At 48.0% G+C, this 27,206-nt stretch overlaps 1 protein-coding gene and 2 long non-coding RNA genes across 3 annotated transcripts; 2 read left to right on the forward strand and 1 right to left on the reverse strand.

The window, feature by feature from the left end:
* Positions 1-44: 44 nt before the first annotated feature.
* LOC114860060 (somatostatin receptor type 2-like) lies at positions 45-4,205 on the reverse strand. Its single transcript, XM_029158332.3, has 2 exons — positions 3,882-4,205; positions 45-2,732 (listed from the first exon to the last, which is right to left on the reverse strand). Exon 2 carries the CDS (start codon positions 2,698-2,700, stop codon positions 1,588-1,590), a length of 1,113 nt encoding a protein of 370 aa, XP_029014165.1. The 5' UTR covers positions 2,701-2,732; positions 3,882-4,205; the 3' UTR covers positions 45-1,587.
* A 56-nt stretch (positions 4,206-4,261) lies between these two features.
* On the forward strand, positions 4,262-9,687 carry LOC114861074 (uncharacterized). The gene is made up of 3 exons (XR_003786707.3): positions 4,262-4,937; positions 7,021-7,294; positions 9,526-9,687. It is a non-coding gene; the product is annotated as an uncharacterized LOC114861074 (long non-coding RNA).
* Positions 9,688-11,645: 1,958 nt separating this feature from the next.
* LOC129604490 (uncharacterized) lies at positions 11,646-19,765 on the forward strand. The gene is made up of 3 exons (XR_008695408.1): positions 11,646-12,924; positions 13,564-17,964; positions 18,068-19,765. It is a non-coding gene; the product is annotated as an uncharacterized LOC129604490 (long non-coding RNA).
* Positions 19,766-27,206: the final 7,441 nt, after the last annotated feature.

A 27,206-nucleotide genomic window follows, 5' to 3' on the forward strand; every position in this document is an offset into this window, starting at 1 on the left:
CTCTTGGTTCAGGTCTTTCAGAGACTTTCCACAAAATTGCGCCAAAAGTTTTATTCTTTATTTAGTTTCAGCACAGGCTTTACATCAAACTCTAGGTTTCACTCATAACAAACCGAGGAGAAACTATGAGAACGCAACAAATGCAAACCTTTTGTGTAGAACTGAACAGTGGCTGTAACGTTGTTTCCCCAAAACACAGCAACGTTGAAACATAAACAGCTTCATAACAACACAAACAACAACCACAGTGGACGATTAGATATTATTACAACAACAAAGGAACAAGTGCGCTGGTGTCCGGTCTGCTCCGGTCTTCAGCCACTGAGCTGCTCGGCGGACAGCGAACCTGATGTGAGCGATGTCTACATTCATAATTCATGTCCCGAGGCACCTCTTTGTTATTATTATGCTAATGAGCGTAGCCACAGGACCAACACTCACGGTCACTGTTGCTATGGCGATGCAGGACACTAGAGGTCTGTCTGTTGGCGGCATTAAGATGTTGCAGGCGATGTCACAAACTCAGCAGGACTTCATAGAAACTGCGTCGTATGGATTTTGATGAGTCACTATGATCGTGCTTGGCTCGTGCTGGGATCAGTGCACAAACAAGGACGCATCCCAGTTTGACCCGCGGCTCTGCACATGTCGGGTAAAAGTTAAACCAACACGGACTGTTTGACCACAGCAACGGGCAGGAGGTCGCAGGATGAACTGTGGACTCTGTGTCTTTAATAAATGTAAAGTGTTATAGCCCTTCGCAAGTTAATGCCTTTTAGACACCTGGGATCAGAAGTACTGCTTGAAGCGTGGCCTCCCAGATGTCCTGGGTGGAGCACGGAGGACCCCCGCCCGTAAGAAGGTGGGAGGAGGCGTGAACACGAGCCTCAAAAGACCAACAAGCAGTTTGAGATGATTTAAAAACATGAATCGCTCTTCGTCTTCGTGGTCAATAATATAAATGCAGTCTGGCATTTCTGATAAAAGCAACAACAGTAAGATCCTAATAGAAAATAACCCATATCACAACAGAACCTGGCTCCAGCTCGGTCCAGCACTTTATACATAACAGCTCTGTACATGCTAGCAGCACTTTGGTTAGACGTTAGCTCAGTTTCTTGAAATGGTGAAAAATGACACGCAGCCACACATTCACCCATTCACTGAACAGCGCTGCTCACATCTACACAAAATGAAACCAATGGTTCCATCATTCAACATGTGCATGTGAGGAACTTCAAAACTACATGGGACTAAATATAAAACGTGCTCTGTTGAGCTATTTACGGCCCAACACCTCAGCAGAGACAGAAGTAGAGGAATCATGGTGTCGACTCCAGCTCGTCTTGTCTCCTCTCACGGCGGACGATCGGTTATTTTTAGACAACGCACAAAAGGAAGTCGATGTCCGTCAAACTGTGAAGCTCCGTGACTGCAATAGATTTGTTCACGCCCAGTGCGCCTTGACTCCTGCTGGTGCTCTGCCTCCTTGAAAGGTCCTCCTTCAATATTTGATAACGCGCTGTGGCCCCGACGAGCGCCGGCCGCTTCCTGCCTCCGCCAGGCGTCCGTCCGCCCGCGTCAGGCTCAGATGCTGGTCTGCAGGTCGCCGTTGAGCAGCGTGCTCTGCGTCTCCGTCGGGTCGCTCACCGCGCGGGACTTGTCCTGCCGGCTGTCGCTGCGCTCCGCCTCGTCCGGGCCGCCCGCCCTCTGCAGGCACAGCACGTTCTGGAAGCTCTTCTTGAAGTTCTCCGACAGGAAGGCGTAGAGGATGGGGTTGGCGCAGCTGTTGGCGTAGCCCAGCACCACCACGAAGGCGAAGGTGCTCCTCAGCGCGGGCGTGGTGCTGATGCTGCCCGTCACCGAGGTGACGTTGAAGACGTAGAACGGCAGCCAGCAGAGGACGAACACCGCCACCACCACCGACACCATGCGCGTCACCTTGCGCTCGGAGTGCTTCCTCTTGGAGGAGCCCACGCGGATGCCGGACGACTTCACCTTGACGATGATGAACAGGTAGCAGAGGCAGATGACCATGAGCGGCAGGAAGAAGCCCAGGATGAAGGTGTAGAACATGAAGGCCGTGTAGTAGGCCTCCTGGGGCTCGGGCCACACGATGGTGCAGAAGGACATGTCGTGCTTGGTGATGATGCCGCTGTAGATGACGATGGGCAGGTTGACCATCAGGGACACGCCCCACACCGCCAGGTTGATGCTCTTGGCCACGCGGGGCCGGCGCCACTTCGTGGACCTGATGGGGTGCACCACGGCCAGGTAGCGGTCGATGCTCATCACCATCAGGCAGAAGATGGAGGTGAACTGGTTGAGCGAGTCCACGGTCATCACCACGCGGCACAGCACCGGCCCGAACGGCCAGTGGACCAGCGCCAGCTGGATGGCGATGAACGGCAGGCCCAGCATGAACAGCACGTCGGCCACGGCCAGGTTGAGGATGTAGATGTTGGTGACCGTCTTCATCTTGGCGTAGCGCAGGATGACGTAGATGACCAGGGCGTTGCCGCACAGCCCCACCGCGCACACCAGGAAGTACATGCAGGTGATGACCACGGTGCTGGTTCTGGTGAAGCTGTGGTTGGTGTAATTCCCATGCGGCTCGGATCCGTTGCCCGGCAGGAAGCTGTCGTAGATGAAGCTCTCCGACAGGTTCAGAGGGGACGTGGGGAAGATCCAGGAGTCCATGGTCCCCGTCGCCCCCGGTTACGGCATCCCACCTGCAGACGGAGACAAGGATCTGTGACATCACACATTCACAAAGCGCTTCCTGTGGGAAATTTATACATCCTACATCGTGATCTCCCTCCGTGACAACAGCGCTGATTGATAGTATGTGTAAAGAAGAGCACCTCGGGATAAGAAGCAGAGGTCTCCAGCTGAAGCCAGATGCATGGATTTCTTTTGTGGCGTGGCACCGGTACCGAGGGAAATCACTGTTCACCCTGCAGGCATCAGCTCCCCTTGGGGAAATTTCTGACATTCACATGCAGCGAAATGATGGCGCCACAATAGCTCACGCACAATGCTGTGCAGGGAGCTGTTTTTTCTGTTTTTTTTCAATTTACTAGGGGGTGGGCACCAATGTAAATGAACCCCAGCCTAAGTAATTGAACAGCAATGTCCTGCCAGAGTCGGGATGAAGTGCTGGCAACGCGCAGGAGGGAATCGTGGTCTGACAACTTCGCCTGGACAGGTTTTATTACGCCAGTGGATCATTTTCACAGTGGCAGCAGGAGACGATTGCTTCTGTTGAACAGGAGACTAAACGTTGGAGCTCAGCGACGGAGCAGCTTGTTTATACTGGAAATGTCCCTTATCTGAGTCAGACGGAAGGACAGAATATTGCATAATGCAACAGTTGGACACACAATGGGAGAACCGTGTTGTGTATCTCTTGCATAAGAGAAAGGTACATATGATAATTATGCATTCATACAACACCCCGTACGAAGCATCGAACCCTCTAAAAGCACTGAATTTAAAAGATCCCGAATCACTGCTGCAGTTAGTAGTGTTTCACAGTTAAAGGTTAAAGCCTTGTGCACCATTACACCAACATGTCAGACTGTTTTTAAAGTCATCTCAGTATTTTCCTCCTCGGCGTCTCAAGGCCATGAATTCAGTTCTGCAACTTTATACTAACGAGCAGTTAGTAAGTAAGTGAATACACGGCCTCAGGTAATCATGCAAATCCAGCTCCACGGGAATAAAACGGCCCAAATCAGGAATTTCTGCATCTGCAGCACTTTGGATTTTGAGACGCAGTTAAATGCTGTGGTTTATATTTTACGCACGGTTGACGGTTGCAATTACCCCTGTAGCAAATGTGCATGTTTGACAACTTATGAATAGAATTAGCGTCTTACCTGTATCTGGTTCTATTTCCACACTCCTCTGTGCCGGTGAAAGTCCTTCAGCGTTTATGCCTTCTTCATCTTCCTCAGCTCCAAATATTCCTCAAGTTTGATGCCCGCAGTGTGAACGTCCACCTCCTTCCATCCCATGTCGTCTGAGTCGCATTCGACGGGAAGGAGCCGCTGAGAAGTAAAAGTGAATGGAAATAAAGCGCTTGGCCGAGCTCCGCTCTCCGATGACGCGCTCGCGGCGCGGCGCGCGTGCCTACTGTCTGGAGCCGGAGAGCGCGAGGGCGCTAAAGGACGCGCGCGAACGGGGGCGAGGAGGCGCTCACCCCACAGAGGCCGCCCCCCGTGACACGGAAATCCAGCCCTCCACGCACGCGCTCCCACGGCACCGTCACGTTTCATGACGCGCGCGGAGAAAGTAAACGCTTGATGAAAAGGCAGAGGAACGCTCGGATATGGTTATAATTAGCAACACGTGAAATTAACAGTTAATTATTGAAAACACCGGATGAGAACGGTCCAACTTCTTAATTAAAGCGGGGATCTTGTTCGCAGCTCTGGCCAAATTCACACCGACGAGAAAGAATGGTTTAATGAAACTGTCTCTGTTTCCACTAAACGATTACGCACGACGGTTAAACTGATTTAAGTTGGTCAGTTTCACACATTTCTGCACAAATCCAAATAAATGAGTACGTGGAGTCGGTTCGATTCACTTAATTTACCTTCCACCCAGCAGAGGCAGCACTGGGCGAACTGTGCGCAAAGTAGCGCAAATTACGCGCCACGAAACACCGCGCTCTAGAACGAGAGGGGGGCGTTTTATATTAGCAATTAGGAATGAAAGATAACGCGTTGTCCCGAAGGCCACTTTGCCCCTAACTTAATTACTCGTCTACCGCTCCACGCTGTTTTGGCACCTCGCACCAAGTTTGCGCCAAACTAGTTTCCGCCAACATTGTCCAAAGAACCATTTATGAAGGTGAACGATGAACCCAAATCCATGCTCCCAAACCTCGGACTGCAGCTTCAGGACGCCAGTGAGAGCGTCTCCTTCAGGTAGGAAACGTCATTCAAACCATGATAACAGGAACTTGGCGAGTGTTTTTGTGCTTTTGTGGTTTGGGGAGAGTCCCGGCCACGTGCGACTCAGCGCCTCCGTCGCAGACTTCAAAAGTGAGTGGTTATAAGGAAAGTGAAAAGTTCAGATCATTCAAGCTGCAGGTCAAAAACCAAAAGGCTCGAGTTGGCAACATTATCAAATGTGGTGCATTTAGGGCCTGTCATGTGTCCATTGAAGCCAGGCAACTGTTCCTTCATTCAGTCGTACAATAGCAATTTGCAAGCTTAAATAGTAATTCAGTCATTACAATAAATTCCATTTATTGTAATGACATGTTGTAGAGAAAGATGAGGGCCGGCACTGAAAAGGTCACGAGGGCGGAACACATTAAGCAGGGAAAGCAGTCATCCATTATACAGTCACATGGAAAAAAAATCAATGTCTTCATACTGTGCTAAATGTAATATGTGTAAACTAAAGCGGTGCCAGATTCCCTCTCTCCCTTTCTCTCGTCAGATTTTATTCGCGGTGTGAATTAAAATCTCTGCGTTGACGCTGAGTGATGTGGTCGATGGGGGTCTGCGTTGGAGGCGAGCGCTTGAAGCAGCTCTCTACTTGATCTCTAATCACTGGGGCCTGATCAAGCACCTCGCTGGCGGTCGCCCCGAATTGAACAGCATTGATTATACATCCGGCGCGGCTGAAGTGATGAACAGGTCCGTCGCCTGAAGACGGCTGCAAAATATCCGCTGAATACTGACGCGCTTGTGCTTTTGGCAGTTTGGAAATGATTTTTTTCTTTTTATGGAAAAAGTGAATTATTAGTGTAAGGTGAAGGGTTCAGTCGCTTTAAGCGAAACCTTTGTCATTTCCAGTTTCATTACGAGGAAAGCAAAACTTTATTGATTGAGTCGTTCATTCAGTGACCTGTGTTTGTTTGTCCTGGATCAGAGATCTGCTAAAAGAGTTATGTCTGTGTTTTACAGCAAGAGCTGGAAATAGAGTGGAAGTTATATGATGATCAAAACAGTTCAGTGAATTGATATCAGTCAACTGTGTGTTTTCCTACGAACCTCTGACACAATCTGATTGTGACACCTTTCAAAAAATGTGAGCCTCCATCGCAATCCTCAGCCAGTTCTGAGTCCTGAGTCTGAGTTCAGATGAGATGAACCTCGTCGAGCGCTTCTGGGACTGCGTTCCTTCCATTCTGAAGGAGGAAGTGGGTGCTAAAACACACCATCATATTCTCATGCCACGCTGTTGTAGTAAACGGTAAATAATTCAGGCTTCGTGCAGAAACAAACACATGATCCCATGTTTCCTATAATAGAGGCACTAATGGCGTTTGACAAATTAGCTTCTAAATCCAATAATTACGCATGAATCTGCAGGGTCGTGCGTTTTCATGGACTGGATTTCTTGGGTAAAATTGGTATCGAGTGCTGCAGCAGTTGAAATGTGCTTAAAGCATGGCTGATATTACTATTACTCATTACTAGTTTCTGTCTCAGCTGCAGCTCACAGGGTTTTCGTTAGTGATGAGAGGCTGCTGCTTCGGCCCTCGTCCCCTTTTCGCTGACAGCCGGTCGCTTCGGGGCCCCGTGCAGCCTGTACTCTGGCGCCGCCGCTCTCTTCGGGTCGACGCGTTGCAGACGGTGCCGTCAGACAGAAGCCTTGGCCTTGGAGACGACTCATTAGCGGCCGGAACACTGGATTTCTGCTTATTCTCGTCTTTCCCTCGTGGACCCTTGATCTTATTTTGGTGGTTTTGTTTGTCACTATGTTAATTTTCTAGTTATGTGAGAGTGCAGTAATTAATGTAAATGAATGATCAGTTCTATTTTCATATTTTAAGCTCAGTGGCTGCCATTAGACGCATCTCATGCTTTACCTCATTGAACCTCATCTTTCTCCTATTATATCACTGTTGGGTCCTTGCTACACTTATTTTTCACAGACGCGTCCTTCTGGGTCCATCGCTGCCGATGAGCCTGTAAGCTGCGTCATGACGCACGCTTTCTAATCTCATCAAATAGGAATTGTCTTTTAAGCTGCTCTCCTTTTTTTTGTTTCCAGAGTGAGGAGTTGAAGGATAACGTAGCTCATGGAGGGAGGCGGGCGCCGCCTCCCATTTCTCAGGTGAGCTCCGTCTCAATGAGCCGACTGTGACTCACCGGCGGCGTCTGGCAAAATCCCCTCTCAGGAGATGAAGTCTTAGATCGCTGAGAAACAAACACCGTGGCGGTTTCTATTTCACGCGTAATTCTTCCAGCAAACAATGGAAGAGCTACAGTTTCGAACCTGCACCCAGAACATCAGCAGGATTTCCTCTTCGTACACAGACACATGGGTAAAAGATTTTCCTCCTTCTGGACTCTTTGTACAGTTGAGTGAATCTGAAATGAAGAAGCTTTCTGTGTATATTTTATTTATGACTTGCCTCAGGATTGCAGTAATGGAAGTAATGGAGCCAAAAAGGGATCATGAACTGAATATGTAAAATAATAAATTAAGGATTAATCTGTTCGATCTCAATCAGAAACCCATTCTTTTCTCTCTGAGCCGAGCGTTAAAGTTTCTGTGAATCGGGCCGGTCCGTGCGCTCGCGCCTGGTACATGAGCCTCCAGACTGGGGCAGGGGAGGCTGAGCTGGCTTCAGCCCTGTTCTGGAGGAGAGGTGTAAACAGAATGCACAGCCATCTGCCCAACGCCGGCCTCTCATATACCAACTACTACTGAATTACCGCTAAAAGCGGCGTCAGCTTCACAGCGGGACTTTGAGCTGCGTTATATAACGAGGTAGAATCAGAACACCGACCCTCTGTCTATTGTTCTAATGAAGCATATGCATGTAGGTGTGTGGGCCGAAGCCTTTTACCACCTGGACGTGTTGGATATTCTCATTTAAACTTCATTTGTTAGATTTATTGTTTTGCACCGAGAGAAGAAATTAATACCCAGAGTTAATACGTTTGCCAGCTTCGCTTTATTTATTAATCTGTTCCACTTCTACGCAGTCTGTGCCAGTAGCAGCGTTGCTCCTCACTGGACGCTGACTCCACAACAAGAATAGAAATACGAAACTAATTTAAAATCATGTGCAGTAAATGGAATAAAGGGTCGAAATGCAATAGAAAGAGTTTATATAAGTCGCTGGATGCTTCCAAGGTTTAAAACCTTTTGTAGCATCAACTTTATGAAAAGAAGCTTTAAACTCACGTTAATCCTTTGTTAGAACTGATATCTCCATGCTCCATTTTTCCAACAGCCTTGGTCGACCTTAGCTTTTTATTCTTTTTTTTTTTTTTTTTTTTTGCTTTTAATGGAACGGCTCCACAGCTTTCATCTTTTCTTAATTCAGGGTGAACGCTGCAGACGTCTCTGGATTTACAAACTCTAAAGCCGCGTCTGCGTGACCGACCGCTGACTAAACAGTCGGTCGTATCATTTCCAGCTGTGACAGATGTGTCAGACACGTTGAACATACATCGGCATCAGACTCTTATGGCAGAGCTCCGGAGGGGGGGTGTGTGGTCCAGTGGGGATCATCCCCAGTAGCATGGATGTGCATATTCATCCTGCCTAAATGTGGCTGCCTTGAGGATCTCCAACACAACAGTCAGTTCCTGCGTCTTCAGGGACGGTGGACTTCACCACCAGCGGCAGCTGCTTCTCCAAATCCCTGTCGGCAGCTGTCCATCCCACCGCGCTGCTGTCGCCGTATGAGAGACGCTGGGAGTTAACATCGTTAGTCGTCTCGCTGAGTGATATGAAGAGGGTGCCAATGTGTCGCTTTGGCTGTAAACTGAAGTCTGTAGAAAGCAACCATCTGTCTGCAGGAGGAGCCACTTTGTGCCAAAACCTTCAGCCTCAGACATGCTTTTATTTTTATTGACTTCACGGAGGAGAAGGAATAAGTTGATTATTTACACGCGACCGATGACTAACCGTTCAGGCTTTTGCATTTGAAACCTGCACCGCGTTCGCTCAGCAGCACTCGGTGTGGGGGGGACAGATGGCCGTGAAAGGAGATACAGAAACATGACAAGCAGCAAAGTGAGACAGGGAGCGAGAAGCAGGCCTCCCTGTGGCACAACCCCAGCCCCGGTGACAGTGATGGAGATCTCTGCTAACTCCTGCTGCTGCAACAAATCCTGTTTGAACGAAGCAGCTCCTGCTCCTTAATGAATTTTTAATAGTAAACAGACCAAGACTGTGCCGAGAATGTGTAATTCATAAGCTGATTAGTGAACGTTCCCTTAATGAAATGTAAACAACCGGAAAATATTGTGAAGCAGGCAGATTACGAACCCTGAGTCTTAGTAGCTGCGGTGTCACTTTTCCAGCTTTCCAGCTTTGAGTCATTAGCATGAATTTGATTGCATTGCAGTCATTGTGGTTCTCTCTCTCTCTCTCTCCTGATCGTTGCTCATGCTCTCGTCAGTATTTGTCACTGTTTTGAGTTACTGATGGATCCTCGGACTAATTCGACGGCTCGTTTCTCACGTCTCCCCCTTGTGTCCGTTTGGCCAAGCGTCGGCCTCGCTGCTCAGTAAAATCCATGTTATTTGTCCTTTTCAGTTCAATCAGACACCTGCCGCTGCCGAGGCGACCTGATGTGGACAGATGTGTTCCAGTGCCTCTGCCTCTGTGGAGTTAACGATGTGCGCCGGCCTCACTCCCATGACTTTGACACGAGGCTTCGTCTGTGACACACTTCAGGTATAATATTGTGATTCCAGGTGCAGGGAGTGGACACCAGGTTATGTGCTGTTGCAATTTCTGCTGCTATGAATCATGCAACCACTCAGCATTGAGGATTCTACAGTAATGAAGACAGTCCTTGTTTGTGGAGGATTCATAGCCAATTTCCAACAGACCCTGTAGCATTTATGCATATTTATACGAATGGGACCATATAGATATGAAATCAGATGGATTATTACTCTGCTCAAACATCTTTAGGTCATATAGAAAGCTTCATGTGAGATCCGACTACATAGAGAACTGGTGTTTTTGTTTCAAGCGTTCACAAATAATGATAAAGACCCTCTGAGCATGTGCAGATGGGACGCGTAGAGCGGCGGCGCCGAGTCGAGCGACTGCAGTCGTCATTAAGCAGCAAAAATGTGGTTTCCAGCAGAATAACCAGTGTTGGCGTTATGTAGCTGGAACAGCATGCAGAGCTTAATGGTCGGCCGCGTCGAGCTGGAACTGACGCGGCTCTAATGCTGATGTATTTGCAGCGGGAGGGTTTGCAGGGCTTATTGAACCTCCTGTGCCTTTAGTGGGAGGTTTATGGACCCGGTGGCTTAGAAAGATGCTGCTGCCGAACGCTGCTATGTTTACGACTGTTTATGCGTTTACTGTATAACATATTAGTTTATATGTTTACATTTATAAAACAGAATTCCCTCGTCGTCATGTTACATCATATGTTAACGATGTGCTGTAATCTTCTCAGTATGATGACTAGTGGTGGCAATGAAACATTTTATGTGTATTTGATTGCATCTGAAACCCTCTGCTGTGCTGCTGCATTTCCACCTCGTCCTCGCGGACCCCATTACTCCTCTCGCCACCGCTTTTCTAATGGCCTGATAAATGATCCACCTCACGCAGAACATTTCTCACGCAGTGCTCTGTGCGACCAGGCCCGGCTCCACCGGGTGCCGCAGGCGCCATTTAGCTGTAAATGAACGCCGGAAGGCTCGTCTAGAATCCACCTGTGGATCAGAAGCATTAGATCCCAAATAGGACGTTTGCATGGAGGTCCGCCTGTGTTTTGTATTAGTAACGGCATGTTCCTACTGCTGGATGTGTCTGGGGGAGACGTGATAATTGTCTGTTTATTATGACACTGCAACCATCAGACCAGGCTCTAATTCCACTGATTAGAACAGCAGCATGTGGCCGTAGAAGGCGTCTGTGGGCATTCAGGAGTTTTTGGTTGGTGTGAAAACAGCTTTTGTCTATGAGTCCGCTGGAATGTGACAGAGCTGCAAGGTTTTCCTACCAGAGCATCCACGTGTAGCTTGGATCACTTTTAACCATTTAGGGAGTTTCTTTGCTTCTCTAATGGCAGTTTGGGGCTTTTGAGACCTTCAGGGACGTAACAGTTTGTCATTCTATTCACAGCTTTAATTAGTTGAGTCTGTCATCCATTGTATATTATCAGGGGGGCTATTTTTCATATCTACACACACACACACACTGCAGCGTGTCAGCAGCACAAGCACGCACATATCACAGATCAGAGGACCGAGGAGACGGATATTGGCCGTGCAGACCTGAGCTGCTCAGCGACAAACAGGCTTTGTTCCCAAGAGCAATGACAGCGGTTTCCTCTTAGCACATATGAAAGGTGAAGGGTTAACGGCGTGCTCCTTGACACCCATTACGAGAGCAGATGGGAGGCCCGATGCTAATCACCCTCGTTGGAGCCTCTGCTGCAGCAGCGGGCCGTGATGTTCAGCCCCAGAGAGATAAGGGATTCGATAGCATTGTGCCCCTTTTGTGTTATTATGCTTATAATAATTCTCTCTTTCAAGCTGATAAGCAGCCGGTCGACGGCATGTGGAATAAAATTGATAGATGTTCGTCAGGGCCTAGACTAGTAATCCAGATGTTTCCAGAATTATAATAAAAATAAGTGAAGCCCTAATAATAGGCATGATGCCTGTGTCTGTGCGTGTACTGTACGTGGCAGTGTGGTACATCCAGTACAACGGGTCTGGAGCTGTCTGAGGAAACCAGTGGCTTCAACCAGACTGTGTCCACGTCTGCTGGCTTCCGGAGGCGCGTGGTGCGGCCCGATCTCGGTTTGGTGACTGATCTCGGTGACCCAGCTGTCGCTCTCCCTCTGTGGCCAATGAATCCTCAGCCCCAGCTCTCGCACTGCATCCGTCAACAGTCAGTGTGACTGAAAGACAGCTTGACAGCGGGCGAGCCACTGCATCGCCGGGCGCAGTGGCGGCAACGCTGAATCACACTTCTTCATTCGGAAACCAGCAGCTTTGTAAAAGGACTCGTCCTTTGTGGTTTATTTTTTCTTTTGCCTCATCACCAGATTATGAACAATGAAAGCTTAGGTGCTGCATGGTCCTGACTTGCTGTCATTATGGCCATTCTCCTATTGTGCTGTGTGTGTCCTCACAGACTTGTTACTGCTCCAGCCTCCTGGCTTCGCATGGTCATCACCTTGGTAACTTGATGACATCCACAATCGTGTGTGTGTGTGTGTGTGTGTGTGTGTGTGTGTGTGTGTGTGTGTGTGTGTGTGTGTGTGTGTGTGTGTGTGTGTGTGTGTGTGTGTGTGTGTGTGTGTGTGTGTGTGTGTGTGTGTGTGTGTGTGTGTGTGTGTGTGTGTGTGTGTGTGTGCGCACCTGTCAGATGTGACAGACTGTACTGTACCCGAGTCAGTCAGGAACAGCATGAATTTCTAGTGAGCTTCATTTTCCATGTACTTCTAGTCAATTACAGTTTCCATGCTCGTGTGGAGGCATCTACCTATTGGGAAACAGCATCCAAAGGAAAATGTAATCAAGCTGATGAATTCATCATATTTGACAACCGCACAACACTCGAAAGCATAGCTGCCAATATTAGAAATATTGTTTTCCTCTGATCTAATCTATCTAATATCTAATATATGTTGCAGATACAAGTATGATTATGGTTGATTGATGTCAACACTCTGCGTGCGCCTTTTGATTTGTTCTCATCAGAGTCATAAAAGCTCCTTTTTTAAATGTAATCGCCTTGCTTCCAACCTTGGGCGTGAGCGGATGCAGGGATATAGTGAACTCAGTAGACGTTCAACCATCGAGTTGTCTTTCTCTTTCTTTAGATTAAGCTCTGCTCGTCTCCAGCTCCGGCTCCTGCTGTCTCCTCACCTTCTCGGAATGCGATGTGTGTTTGCCACCTTCCCTGGTAATTACCTGGTGATGAAGCATGTGGGCAGGAGATGAAGGAGATAAGGTGGAGCTGAGTTTGTTTCCTGTTATTTATTGGTATAATACACAAATAAGTGAACACGTCATCATAAATTCTTTGTTGACGTCCAGGGACCTTTCTACGTATGAGTACATCTAGCACCTTTTACTTTTTTTTTTTTTTTTTAATTAATAGACCAGAGAAGTAATTTGTCTTGACTTCAGATTAATGCAATTGGATGAACCTTGTTATACTGCAGGGATCATGATTAACGCATTTAGCTTTGCTGCGAGAGCTGAGCTGTAATGAACAAATTAGCCACCTTCAGATATTTTCCTGTGGGATTTAACCTTCACACTCATCCACATATGTTTTATGAGTCGCAACAAAGACGTGAATAAAGACCGAGACTTGTAAATGCAGCGTCTGTGGGCATGTCGCTGCTTTGCAATTAGCTGGCTCGATAGAAGCTAAAATGCCAGACAAGAAAGGAGGCAGATCATTAAAATAAAAGTCTGCTCATTAGCTTTTGTTGAATACCACAGGTCTGGCCTGTTGCTCTTTATTCTTCCTGAGGATGAATAATCAAGAATAAGAATCTACAACAACATGTCGACTGTAGGTTGTTTTTCTACTTCACTGAAGTCTCTTGTAAATTTAAAAGCTGTCCATTATGTATTTCAGCCTGGACCAGACTGGCTCAGGTCACCAGACCTTCACAACGTCCTGCAGAGCTTTGTGGACGATTCACAAATCTTCGACTGAGAGCTGAGAAACGGCCGACGTCTGCAAAAATGAACAAAGAGGGCAGTAATTTGACAGAATCGACTTTGAGAAAATCAACACGGCTCATTGTGTGGACTTGAAGTGTTAGAATCAATGAAATGAATGGGAGACGAGAGTTGGATGGGGAGACGCAGATGGTGGTTTTGGCTGCGTCAGTCGAGGGCTGCAGAGACGATAATGGCTCCAGCCCGCATCATTTACAGCTTGTTAAAATCTGCTGTTCCTCAAACTGTCTCCATATGGGTCGTATAAGATATTCCTAACAAAAGCAGCTTTCTCCTGAAGACTGTCATATGTCATCAGTGGCACAGTGCGTATGAACGCGTTCCTCCACGAACGCAGTTGTTGCTGTAACCACTAATATACTGCTTCTCTCGTTGTGTTTAGGTTAGAGCATAATCCCTCGCTGATAATCGCTGATCTCTGAATATGAAGTGGATTTCATGACTGCATTCATGAACGTTGTCCTTCCACGTCTGTGTTGTTCTAAGAAGTGGTCCGGAGGCGGTAATTCATCCTAAACAAAGCAGGATGTTGGCGAGTGGCTTTAGAGCTCCTGCAGCCGAGCCCGGTTTATCAGAGGGGGGGGCACGACGCTGATGATGCAGAAGTGAGGAAACACAGAGATCAGAGCACCGGTCCAGAGAAAAATGGAGGCCTCTGAAGAAAGATGGATGTTGGCGTGATGGAGGAGACCGCACAGCTGGAGAGCTGATTCTTCTAAAGGTGTAATGATTCTGAGGCAGAAAGTCAACTATGACCGCTGCTGAAAGAGCCTTTTGTGCCTGTTGTGTGTCGCTCGATGTTTGTCTGTGTCTGCTGTGTGCTGACGCCACCTACTGGATAAATTCTTGCCTTGCACTGCTTTATCGACATGTTGTCTCTATGCACTGAACAACACTTTCCTTTTGTCCCAGCGATTTATAGCACTTTGCAATAACTGCTGCCTCTGTGGACACATACGGTGAAGACAATATCCTGCAACACAATGGGCTCCAGTTCTAAATTTGCCCACACCGCTGATGTTTTGACTGGGGCCCAGATCAGCTGATAAGTCAGCAGGGCCAAACAGGTGGTGGGTGTCCTTTCACAGCCGCACACCTGCCCGTCTCTCGGATTCCGAACGAATCGCACCCGCGCGTACTTCACCCGTGTCGGTGTCCGTTCTTGGCCGTCCCGCGTTTTTGAAAAGGCAAATCTAAACGCGGAGGGAACAAAGGGCGCACTGTGTCGGCTGGGGATGTTCGTCACCTGCGGTAACACTATGATGTAGTGGAGCTGGGATTACATGGGTTCAGGAATGTGAAGGGTGACAGCTCGGACAAGATGACTATTGTTGAGGGTAACACCTGAACTGGTAGCAGAGGTGAAAAGTGATCAGGACGTGGGGAAACGGCCAATCTCTGTCTGAGAAGTCTGTCAATATTTGATTTTTCTGTCTTAAAAGGGTCAAATGAATAATATATAGAACATAGACGCCACAGCGGAGGTGGTTACTACAGGTCATCTATTATGTAGGTGTTTATAGTTGCATGTGCAAGTTGTAAGTTTTGTATAACTGATATACACGTTCTTCAAAAGTTCTTGCAGCTGTTCCCCCGAAATCAGCCCCACAGATCTAGGCAGAAACTTTATGAGGACTGAATAGTATGTCTGTCTTTATTTCCAGGCCAGATGGGACACATTAGGGAGTGGACCTGGTTAAATATACAGAACCGCTCCTTGCAGCAGGTTGGTGCCCTGTGCTTTAGGTGGGCAGCTGCCGGGTGCTTCAGATCTTTCTATTTTAAAAACACGGAAAACCGCGGAATAACATTCAGAGGCCTGAGAAATGTCCTTCACACATATGTAAGGTGCACGCCGCGCCGGCCGTTAAAGGGGAGCGTGAATAGAGCAATTGAGAGACGGGAGAAACCTGTGGAATGCACTGGTAAACCACTGTCCAGATGTTGAGTGGCAGGACAGGAGTGATATGGGCAGCGGCGTGTGGAGGACGGCGGACTTTGATGTGGCGAGGACATAGAGGGAAACAAACGACGACATGATTATCTGCTTTACTGCATAAACGGGTCCTGAAATGTTTATATGTTAATGTCAAGCTTCTATTCAACACAGATGAGACGTCGCCTGTACACACAGAACGTGTGTGTGTGTGTGTGTGTGTGTGTGTGTGTCTGTGTGTGTGTGTGTGTGTGTCCATCCATGTTTTCTTTAACAAGTAGTTGCTTGTGCGTTGCTTTGCGGCGTATTGTAGTTATTAAAGTCAGCAAGAAAGGAGTCTTTGTCACGGTCATCATCTAAACCCAGTCACACGGGCCATCTTGTGCCAGAGATCCCGACTCGTTTTCACCACGGCATTCCTGGGCTGTTTGGTAGGCCCATAGGGGTCGGTTCCCTCCCTCCAGCTACTCGTGTCTGGATTCTTCCTTCCAACTTCCTGCGTCCTGATCATTCATCTCCCGTCGAGGTTGAGGAATTTGTAATATAATGGGGTGAAGCCCTGTCCAGGTGGTTTTATATGAAATTCAAAATTTCCGTCCACACTCTGTTCACTTTCCCATTTTTCTGTGAATGTGGTGTTGCTCCCTGCAATGTTTCATTGACTGACAAACAAACAGGCCATTCATGGGACAGCGAGTCTTCCCAAGAAACTCAACCTTATGTTTATGCATTCTTCCAGTCAAAGAGCCCGTTTGCGGTCGAGCTATTTCAATTTCCCATGTTTCACTCTCTCTCTCTCTCTCGTTGTTTGTCTCAAATATTTTTCCAAGCTTCTTCCTCCTCACTCCTGCTTCCGTCTCGTGTGTCGTCCTGGTTCACGTACCCTGTATCCTAATGCATTCGTTAGGCTATAAGTCATAATCCATGGGTAGATGGGTTGTAATTGATCCTGGGGCAGGCTAAATTACAGCCCACCTGGGGAACGCGGCTGACTGGGTTTAGCGCGCTCGAGGCCTGTTATTTTTAGATTTACCTTGTCCTGAAGCCGGTGTCAGTCATTGTCAGTTTAAAAGCTGGGCGTGCCTGCTGCACATAATGCTCATGTTTGTTAAACGAGTCAGATGCGATACCACAGTTACGACAGCATGTTTGTTTGATTTCTTCAGTGTTTTAATTGCAGGCGAGCGAGCAAACACACGGAGGAGACGGACCGCGTCAGGGACCAGGCAGCTTGGTTTGTCGGTGATCATCACCACCCCTGATCACTGCCTGTGCTTTCAGTTTGTAGAAACATGACTAAGTTAGATGGCATTTTTAAGGCACAGAGGCTGCACTACCTGGAAGGGCGATATGAGGACGCTATCAAGTTCTGCCCACAGATTTCTGAATGGGCAGGTGGATGGAAGCCCTCAAGCTTCGAAGTTTCAGGTTGCACACGAGGACTCCACTCTGCACCACAACTGATTTAAAAAGAGATGCCTCCAAATGTTAAAAACCCTGTATGTGGGTGACTAAGGTTTTGTTCTGTGGAAAACTGTCGCTCATTATGTCTGGCGGTGGGGAAAAAAAAGGGGACCCGGCTGGTGGTGGTGGCTCGGTGATGCTCTGGGGCGGATTTTTTTTTTTTTTTTTTTTTTTTTTTTTTTTTTTTGTCATTCATAATCCATTTTCTCGAATTATGTCTTAGCATTTCTATCAATTCTGTCTGTTTTCTAGCCAGACCTAATCTATGGATCTGACTTAATCCGGGGGGGGGGGGTTAGCTCCTGCCTCAGCACGCTAGCTTCTGGTAGGGCCTGGGCAAATGGCACACATCCTTGTGACGCGCTGACTCCCTCGTGTGTTTGTCTTGGCAGATACAGATCTTCTTGGCTTCTGTTTGCTTTTTGTCTTCACGATAAACTCCTTCACCTCCTGGTTAAGCGTGTCCATACAATAAAACACCTACATACTGGTACGGGTCTTACCTACTGAGCCTTCTACTGTATTGGTATTGTAATTCACATGTCAGTACGATCACATATTTGGCCTTTTACAAATGTTTTGCTGGGTAAAAAGCGATGGTTGCTTTCTCCCTTTTTTCCGTTCGTCTGACTAATCTACAGAGGTCACAGAGAAAACATGTCTTCCTTGGACTCCTCTACTGTGTTACTTCCTTAATTCTTCTGTGGAAATATCTTGACAAACCTGGCTCCACAACTGCCAAGGCACATTCTGTACTACAACAAGTAATGTGCTGTGCCGTATTTGAGTCTGGTTCAGCAGAAACAGGGAGACTCAGTTCCCCCGGCTGTGCAGGTGCTGGGAGAACACCTGCTGGGAGTCCTGGCCGATCCACGCTGGGCCGGGCTTGTCTGGGTAGGTGACACGCTGTCTGGATTCTCACCTGTTAGCGAGTCAACTAACAGATGAGTTAATGTCCTTTTGGCTTTTACAGAACCTTTTGCTTGACCTTTTGCAGTGGAAATCAGCACTCTATCAGAATTCAAATTCGGCTTTTCCTTCCGTGAACCAGTGAGCTCACTCTGAACGCTCCAGCCACAGCTCCGGTCCCAGCTCCAGCCGCAACCTCCCCTAAGCCTCAGCCCCAACCTGGGCGTCAACCCTTTGACAGTTTAGAGAGCAAAAGGACTGCGCGAGCTGACCCAAACTTCCCAGGATGAGAAAACTTTAAATCTAAATGTTATTCTTCTGGCTCCTCAAAGGATACATTGTGTGGGGATCCAGAAGGACATACCAGGCTGTGAAAGAGGCTCTTTCTTGTTTTCTGCCCATTGGCCCCCTCCCAGCCTCTCCGGGTCGGCCTGTCTCTCTCTGACAACAGCTGCTTGCTGCTTGTGGAGACTGGGGGTGAGCGGCGCAGCTCCAGACATCTGTAGGCTCCGGGCCGCCTAGCTCTGGCTTTCTTTTTTGCGCACACATACATTGGAGCCCACAGTCTGTCCAGCACAAAGGACTACATTCATCCCCCTCATACAGTCCACTGGTGAAGAGGTCGCCTGACGCTCCCGAGCTTTGCTGCTTTCTCTCCCTTTCTACATCTCCCACCGTCCTCTCGGATACTCCCTCGCTGCTCAGACTCTCTCCGTCCCGTTTCTTTCTTTCCGAGCAGCGGCCGTTCTTCCATTCATGCCGTTCAGAATCAAATAATCAGCTGTGGTTAACCAGAAAGACAGCGAGGGCCACAGGTCTCAATTATAGGAGACATATTCTCCATTCGAGGAAGCTCACTGACCTGCCTCTGGCTTTCGTTTGCGTCTAAACGTGGGTGTCTTTGAATAATATGTGGGAAAGTGAACGCTTGTGTGTCTCACTGTGTGAGTTTTACCTCCTAACCCTGAGAACGGGCATTCCAGTGCAGAGGACTTGCCGACTAAGTTCACAAAGGGATACTGAGAGAGGCCTGAGCGAACAGAGATCCTTTGTACAGAATGAATGTGGCCATGAGAAGTTTGGGAACGACGTGGGTTCAGAAGCATCACAAAGTTGCCTGTAAAACCGCATCCACTGATAGGAAGCGGGCCGCTTTTAAGGCAAGAACCTCAGTTTGGCCTTTAAAACATAGGCAGCATCTGTCGCTACAGTGTTGCTGTGGGAGCTCAACTAAAATGGTGTTTAAATCAGCGTTACGGTCATCGTTCATACTGTATAAACGTGTGATTGTGAAGAGTTTGTTCATTTAACCTGCCTCCACTGTTTGTTTTTTTTAAATGTTTCCTCTCAGACCTTTCAAAGTAGCTACGACTCTAGTTAAGTCCATACTTGGGGACATTTTTTGGATGTTCTTGCTGGAGGACAAAACCTCCTTCAACTGCTTGTGCAATAAAATCTTGGGTTCCATAAGCTGACCTGCCCTTTTACTTCTTTCTTCTGTTCCTACAGCACTATAGTATCTGTACTGTTGTTGTTGTTGTTCCTCATCCGACCCATAGGTGGCAGATGTCTATATTTTATGTTCCCTCAGGACTTTGGCTCCATTGCAACTATTTGAACTGGATGACATCAAAAGCCATCACTTGTCTTCCAGTGTATAATGTCTGACTCACAGCAGTTGTACTTATAGTTTACAAAGCTGGAGCACACTGACTCGCCTTTTAACTCTTGCTTCAGACTCACTTAGTGACCATGACGGCGCTGCAGTAAACGCAAACACGGCATGACATTTGACATTTGCATGTTTTACATTAGCTTGCCTTGATCGCTTCTTTATGGTCCATCGCTCGGCAGAAAGCTCCGTGATATACACACACACACACACACACACACACACACACACACACACACACACACACACACACCGTCAGGCAGAGACACAACTTGTCTCCTCATCTGCATCCGATTAGTGACGACATGAGCGATGCCAAATGGGAGATATGGATCTCATTCCTCTGCAGACAAAGCCTCATTCATTGGCAGAAATCTCAGATGTAGGAAGATAATTTGTGTGACTTGGACGCGGGCCGGTTCGATCCTTCTGGATTTCATCCCGTCCTGTGAACAGGGGGTTGTGCCATGTGTTTTAATGGATCCCGCTGTAGCAAGGTGGACGGTTAAAGTCTGCTACAGTACATCCACATCTGACTACATGTCGCATAGACAGTGGGTTGTTTGATTCTTAGCACCCTTTGACTGATTTATTCATATTTAACATTAGGACCCTATAAAAATAATTATATACACAATAGTAATTGTGCATGTATAACTATAAACAGGAAACAGCATACGACTAATCAGGCCCAACAAGAAAGTCAAACTGAAGTTTAAATTTCTGAATTTCTTTATCATTTGGAGATTGAATCCACGTACAATTGATCTGTTCTGTTCTTATGTCAGCAGTCGTGCGTGTCTTGGATCACTCGCAATACCAGTGTTATGCTTGGCCAGCCGCCGGGTGTGTTTGAGCCCTATGCCAGGCGTCGGTGACCTGCAGACACATCCATGATAGATGTGAAGGTGGTGGCGCGCCTTGACGAGACAGACGAGCTATTGATGATGCTCTGCCCACAAAGCCTCGCAACTGCTCCGTGCGTGACTCATTGTTCCATAAACAGAAAAAAAGGCAGGTGCCAAGGTTTGGGTGAAACCTTTGAGCTGCAGTTATACTGATGAATAACTGAGACATCAGAAGAATAACAGTCCACGCGTTAAGCAAAGCCGTCGTTTCCCCCTCACTTACAGAATGATGTCACATGAAGTGGGCACGGCATCAGAACAGTTCCAACAATTCCATGTCCCGGAGTGAGGAAGTCCAACAGGTCATATGCCTCAGTCCCAACAATAGTCATCACCTGAACAGAACAATGGCTGTAAAGCTATTTGCTGTGGCCGCCTCTGGTTTATAGATGCTCTGGACTAAATATTAACTACGACACATAACACTTTGTGTTTTAAATAATTGTTATTATTCATCCATGAGGTACAGTACTTAGACAGATAACATGGAGTAGTGAACTGAATTGCCATGGTAACCTGACATATGGACTGGTCCCTTCTTTTCCTCTACTCCGTCTCTCTTCTTCTCTGCCCTCAGAAGTTTTGGTTCAGGGCATGACAAAGTCATCGTTTGGTAATTTCCCCTCCATCGTATTGAGTTCACGTTTCTGAGGGGGGAAAAGGTCACAGCCAGATGTGTTGCAGACCGGAGAGGCCGTTTGGGTGATTTTGGGCCGTGCTGCAAACCTCAACCCCTGTTGGACAGTTGGGAACTCGTGGCGATGGGTGTGTGGAGGTTTTCTCTGTTTGTGTAGAACGTGGCTGTGTTTTTATTGGTTGGTCTGTCCTGATCAACAAAACCAACAAAGTTGGTGATGCGGCGCATTTCTGTATGTCAGTAGGTTTACTTAGCGTTGCTCTCTATCTTAACTTTTGGTCTGCAGTGTTATACTATTGTCTTAAGGTGTTAACTCTGTGTTGATATTATTTCTGTTCTTTTAAGGGATGGGCAAAATTAGCATATGTTCTGTTTATATTGAGATGTACTGTAAACGCCTTGCTCCAGTTGCAGTATGAACTTCTTTAGTGCATCCTGGTGCTGCCTCTTTCACACACAATGCTCTTTCATCATCATCATCATCATCAGACCAGGCCCAGCGGCTTTCATCTGGCATCCTAGTGGAGTTCTCCAAGTTTCCAGACACATCAGATAACCTTTTATAAATGGTTTAATTACAGTGAAATCATTGACGTGACTAGAGTCAACAGAGGCTGTATGAGTGTCTCCGTTACACATGGACTCTCGGTCTCACGGCAAACAGGAAGCGGTGGTGTGGCGAGTCAACTTGACAAGATCCGAGTACCGCACCACCAGGTTCCCCGTAATCTGTGAAAACAAGCGAACGCTCAGCGCTTTCTTTTCCCGGGCTCTACCCTCCCGCTGCACCGCATGGTGCAGGGTTCATTTGAAAGGCGCTGTTTGTTAAGGTTTTAGTGGTTTGTAAGTGCTTCCTTTGTTTGGTAGGAGTGTGAAGACGGGGGGTTAATATCTCCCAGGGAGCGCACACAAAGAGGGCCTTCAGCTCCCCTGGCCGGAGAGGGGTGGCGAGATGGATGAGGCCGGGCCGCGGGGCAAAGGTGCCAGGGAGGGCACCGGATGGTGGGGAGGAGCGAGGGGCAGGCGATGGTACGGTGGGTCACGGCAGGGACTCGATGCTGTGGGTGGAAGGTGGAGAGAAGAAGAATGGTTAGACTTGAACCTCTCTTATGTGAGAACAATTAAAACTACGCAAGTGGCGACCACACGATTCCCAACGCGGCACATGGAGAATGGGAAGCTTGTGGGAACGTTCACGTAAACATTAACGCTGAGGAGATTCCAAGTATGCTCTTGGGTATATTGCAACCATCTCCTCTTCTCTGTGACCTCTCGGCGCCTTTGAGTGTGTGTTGGTGTTTTTCTTCAGTGTGTGTGTGTGAACTGAATAAAACGGTGGAGCTCGATTCTGGAGGGTCAGAGTTCAGAGAACAATGGGATTTTTGTAGTGGTTTTGGATCAGATGGATGGTTTTATGTCATGGGAATTGTGTGGTGTGTGCTTTGGATTGCAACACGTGTTGGCTTCAGTCATGATACAGATAAAATTAAGAGAGAACTTGGCCAAAGTGAGCCAGTCTTATTTTTTTGGATAAACATGTGCCAGAGGAAACTTTTCCATGTGTTGATACAGTAGAGTTCACTTATTAAAAACACCACAGTTATTTTCCAGGTTGTGTCATTACAGATACAGACATTACTGATAATTACGACATGTTAATACTATAATTACACCAGTAGAGGTTTCTCTTTTTTCATGTTCTACGTTATAAAGTATGTGTTTGATTATTTTGCTGCACCACCAGCCAAATTCTAATGGTGCATATTACATGGCCACATGTGAAGACTTTGTTGTGTTCTTGGGAGGTCACTAGGTCACACATACAACGGTAAAGAAATCAGTTACAGATCTTTGTTCCCGACTAATCTAATTTGAGCCTGTTTGGCTCAAAGGGCCTAATCCAAAACAACAGAAAAGGAGAACAATGCTGAACACCAGCCTGCGGAAACATTTGAATCACTGTGCCCTCAGTATGATAGGAGTTTAGGGAGGTCCATCTTTTTTTTTTTTTTTTTCTCTCCAACCCCTTCTTTTTGACTGACAGGTCCCGGCTTTATAGTATACGGATGCTGCTACCGGCTGCATGAAGCTGTTCAGCCATCGTGTAATTACCAGCCTCTCAGGCAAAACAAACCTTGTCATTTGTGGTGGATAGTAGCCACTTACACTAACTATTATCATTTCCACTTTTGCTTCGACTTAACCGCTCACGCTTTCAATCCTTACTTTCGTTACTGAGAAACGTCTTGTTTTTCCAGCACATAAACGCGACTGCATCTCTGAAATCAGGATTTAGCAGTGAATATTGCCGGAATGGTTCTGACAGACAGGGACTTGTTGAAAGATCGATCTCCCTTTGGGACTCATTTTGTGATAACCTCCTCCAGCTCTAACAGCTGAACACATTTAGAAAAAAAAGTACATTCGACAGTTCGCAGCTTTATGACAACTGGGCAAATTCCACGTACTGATAAAGACAACGTAATAAGTCATAGAACAGTTGTGATCTCACAGTGGGACTGTTTGCTCAACGGGAAGAATAATTCTTCTGTATGCACAGATAACATTCAATATTTATCTATTATTATTATTATTAGGAAAGAACATTCCTTTGAGCCCAATCATAGTCAAAACTTAAATTAAAGAACATGTTGAATCATTTTAAAGTCTGGAGTTGTGGCTTATTGTTTGTGCCTTTTACACCTTTGAGTATGTGTTTGTGTCTTTTTCTGTTGTTCTCTTTTTTTCTATCCAGTATTTTCACTAAATGATCTCAACAGCTTCACACGACTTTCAAAGGGGGCTCCAGCTCGGACTCAGCGCCGTTCTGCGAAGGAATAATATTTACCCTCTTTAATCCCCTTCTCCACCTCGACATATTCCCCAGCCTGCACAAGCTGCAGGAGCGTGCCAACAACAGCACCGCTCCCACCGCACCGCCCACTCAGCTCACGGCCTGGTCCAGTCAGCAGAATGGGTGGCAGGTGTTTGCCAATGTATAGGACTGGGCTGAAGGAAAGGGGGGGTCCTGAACAGTGATATACTGTATCTGCCTGGGACGCGAGGCTTCAAGATCTCACAGCTGTGCACGTGTGTGAAACAGCACAGTCTGCCGGAAAGGAGCCGCCGGCTTGGACTGTTTCGCTTCCTCCAGGTGCACAACGTGTTGGGTTCTATCCGGATTTGTCGAGTGACTTGACGTGCGGCGCGCAGACCAATGGGCCTCCAGTGTTATCATTAAGCGCTGGCATGAGAAGACCATTCCGCACAGCAGTGTTTCATCGCGACCCAAGGCGCGTGAGCTGAATTGGGCGCTCGTTTTCCGCTCGTCTGGCTGAAAATCCTCCCAACTCTGCTTCGTCCTTGCGGTCGCCGTCGCCCGGCACCGCGAAACGGAGCCTCTCACCGCACGTTCCGATGCAGGAATCCAGTAACGTAAACAGCTCTAAAGACCCACACGCTCGCTCTCTCCTCTCTGGCTCGTCGTGCGAGCTTTCCTCACGCACGGCGAGTGCCTTGGGTACTCGTAAAATGCGTGAGGTCATCGGGAAACGAGAGTAGAGGAGAGTGAGTTCACCGTGGCCCGGATTCACCCCGGACCTTTGGGGTTTGTTCCTGCAGAACACTAGCAGAGGCAAAGCAACGAGCTCGGTGAGGATTCGCCCATTGTTCAGCTGTCATCACAGGACGGGACGTCTAGACTCTAACCGAGCAGCCAATCAGCAGCTGTGTAATGGGCGGCTTCTCACCTTTCCCAGAATTTGACCGAGGCCATCGTAGGTGGAGGAGCAGGGTGAGGTTTGGGAGTTAAGTGGCTGTCAGGGTGGGATTAGGATGAGGAAATGAAAGGACGAGCACTGAGGAATCCCGGGGGTTGCGTTAATCTGTTTTCGTGCTCGGCTCTGTTTTGAATCGCACACAGTCAACCACCGAGTTTCCTCACCTTTTGTTTCCCTCCCTCCCTCCCCCGCGTCTTCCCTATCCCGCTCCAGTCCTCCCCTTTTCTCTCTCCGCCGCTCCAAAGCCTCTCCGTGACTAGCTGTCATTAATCTTCCCTCTGGAGGGGCAGGATCTTGACTTCGTGCCAGCGAGCGCTCGCACAGAGCCAAGGCAGCCGATCCGCGGAGCGGGGCCGCTTTCTCCCGTTCGCAGAGCGGCCGCGGAGCTCCCGCCGCGTCGCACGACAAAGGAGTGACTGGACGCTGCCTGGCGTCACAGCTGCGCTAACGGCGTGCGGGTCGGCGCGCATGACGCCGGTCCCGAGTTCCGCTAATGGTTCTGTTCTGGCGGTTCCGCTGGGCGGGGCCTGCGGATGGCCGTGCCGCCGTTTCTAAAAATTGCACGAGTCAGTCAGCCGTTGTTGACATTTCAGCCTGATATCATCAACTATGCAGCAAGAATAAACATCTGCGTAGAGTAAAAATGCCTGGAATTTCTCCACTTGTGTTTTTCGTTTACATGTTTACTTGTTGATCTGCTCCTGTGAGTTGCTTGACCCACAGCAGCCGGGGGTCACCTGACCGTCCCACCGTCCCAGTAACGTGATCCGCCTGCCGTTCAGTCGCTGCACCAGCGCTCCGCGTCATCCCCTGTGCGTTGGCAGCAGACTCTGGACTTTGTGTCTCAGGCAGAACTCGCACAATGCGGCTCTAAAGGTGGTGGGGGCCGAGACCGAGCAGCAATTCCAACAGTGGCCCGTCATAAAAATGCCAAAGCCGCTCCATCATAAAGAGTTAGTGTGAGCTTAACGACCAATTCTGTGGAGGTTGAGTCACGGCAGCTGGACTTTCTTTCTCTCCGCTCATCTGAGGAAAGTGGCTCAGAGAATCTCAGATTTCTCCACCCTGGAGAATAAATAACCCCACAATAACTCGCGAGCGGTGACTTACAGTTACCATCAGTCACTTCACACAAAGGACAATGAAAACCTGGCAGCAGCTGCAGCTTGTGCTCGCGTGCTGTACGCGTTGTCCTTCAGGCACCTCCTGTTTCCTGATGCAGGTGATTCCCCTCATCCAGAACCGTACGTTCTGTGAGCAGGTCGAACGTTGTCGTCGTTGGCCCGTGTATTTTAGATGCTGAACAGCCTTCACTATGCTGAGGCCGACTTACACAGCTGCTGTTGGCCTCCAACGTCAGACTCGCCTGTTATTGTTTGCACAACCTGTCATCAATTAACAATACTTGTACCCTTAAGCTTTATCTTCCAACATCTGCGCGTCTTTGAAGTTTGAACTCGGCACAAGCTCAAGATTAGGCTTGTCAAAGTGACTTGTTTGAAAAGGGCCTTTGAGCAGCTGAGCGCGTATGTCATGTATGGTTAGCATTGACATCAAGGTCAAGAGTGGGCTGCAGTTGCCGCCTCTGACGTGTCCAATAATATGCATACGGTGGATTATAGTGACCGCTCTGACTCCTTGTAGCACAGCACCAGCGTATAATTGCGTTTCTAGTAACGAGCTCGAAAAAGCCCGCAGAATTTCCAGCCATTCTTTCCTCCGCGGGTCACGTCCCCTCCCTCGAGGCAGGAATCCGCTCGTATTCCAAGTGTCTACCTGCCTCGGCTGTCACGCCAGCTCACGGTGGAGTTACTCAGCATCAGGAGTAGAAGCGTCAGCATGGCGTCCTCGCACATCAAAGGCAAGTTAAAGCACATCCATAGGCGGCATACAGTGCGCTGGGAATTCACTCCTCGGCGGCGCCTCTGAGCCGAGGCCCTGAAACGTTGGTACCTCATTGTGTTTATGAGGACCCAAAATGGCAACAAGGACAATTTACCAGTTAATTGTGTTTACGCTGGATTTGCCCGTCGGAGGAGCTACTCGTCGCTCCTTTGAAGTGGTTGCTGGAAGTGTTGCGGCACCTACGCCCTCCGTCATAGCACATGTACCGTATATGAAAATAAGATGTCACAGTGTTTCTAAACTGCTGTAAATCAGTTTTATCTCTGGTTTCACAAGAAATGCTGTTCTTCCTGTTGATGTTGATTTTTCATCTGTGTTTTCAGATT

This window comes from Betta splendens, chromosome 8 (assembly GCF_900634795.4).
Source record: "Betta splendens chromosome 8, fBetSpl5.4, whole genome shotgun sequence".
In the NCBI taxonomy this organism is placed as follows: domain Eukaryota; kingdom Metazoa; phylum Chordata; class Actinopteri; order Anabantiformes; family Osphronemidae; genus Betta; species Betta splendens.

Excerpts from the sequence above, each read along its gene's own strand:
- LOC114860060 (XM_029158332.3), bottom strand. The coding sequence starts at position 2,700 with ATGGACTCCTGGATCTTCCCCACGTCCCCTCTGAACCTGTCGGAGAGC.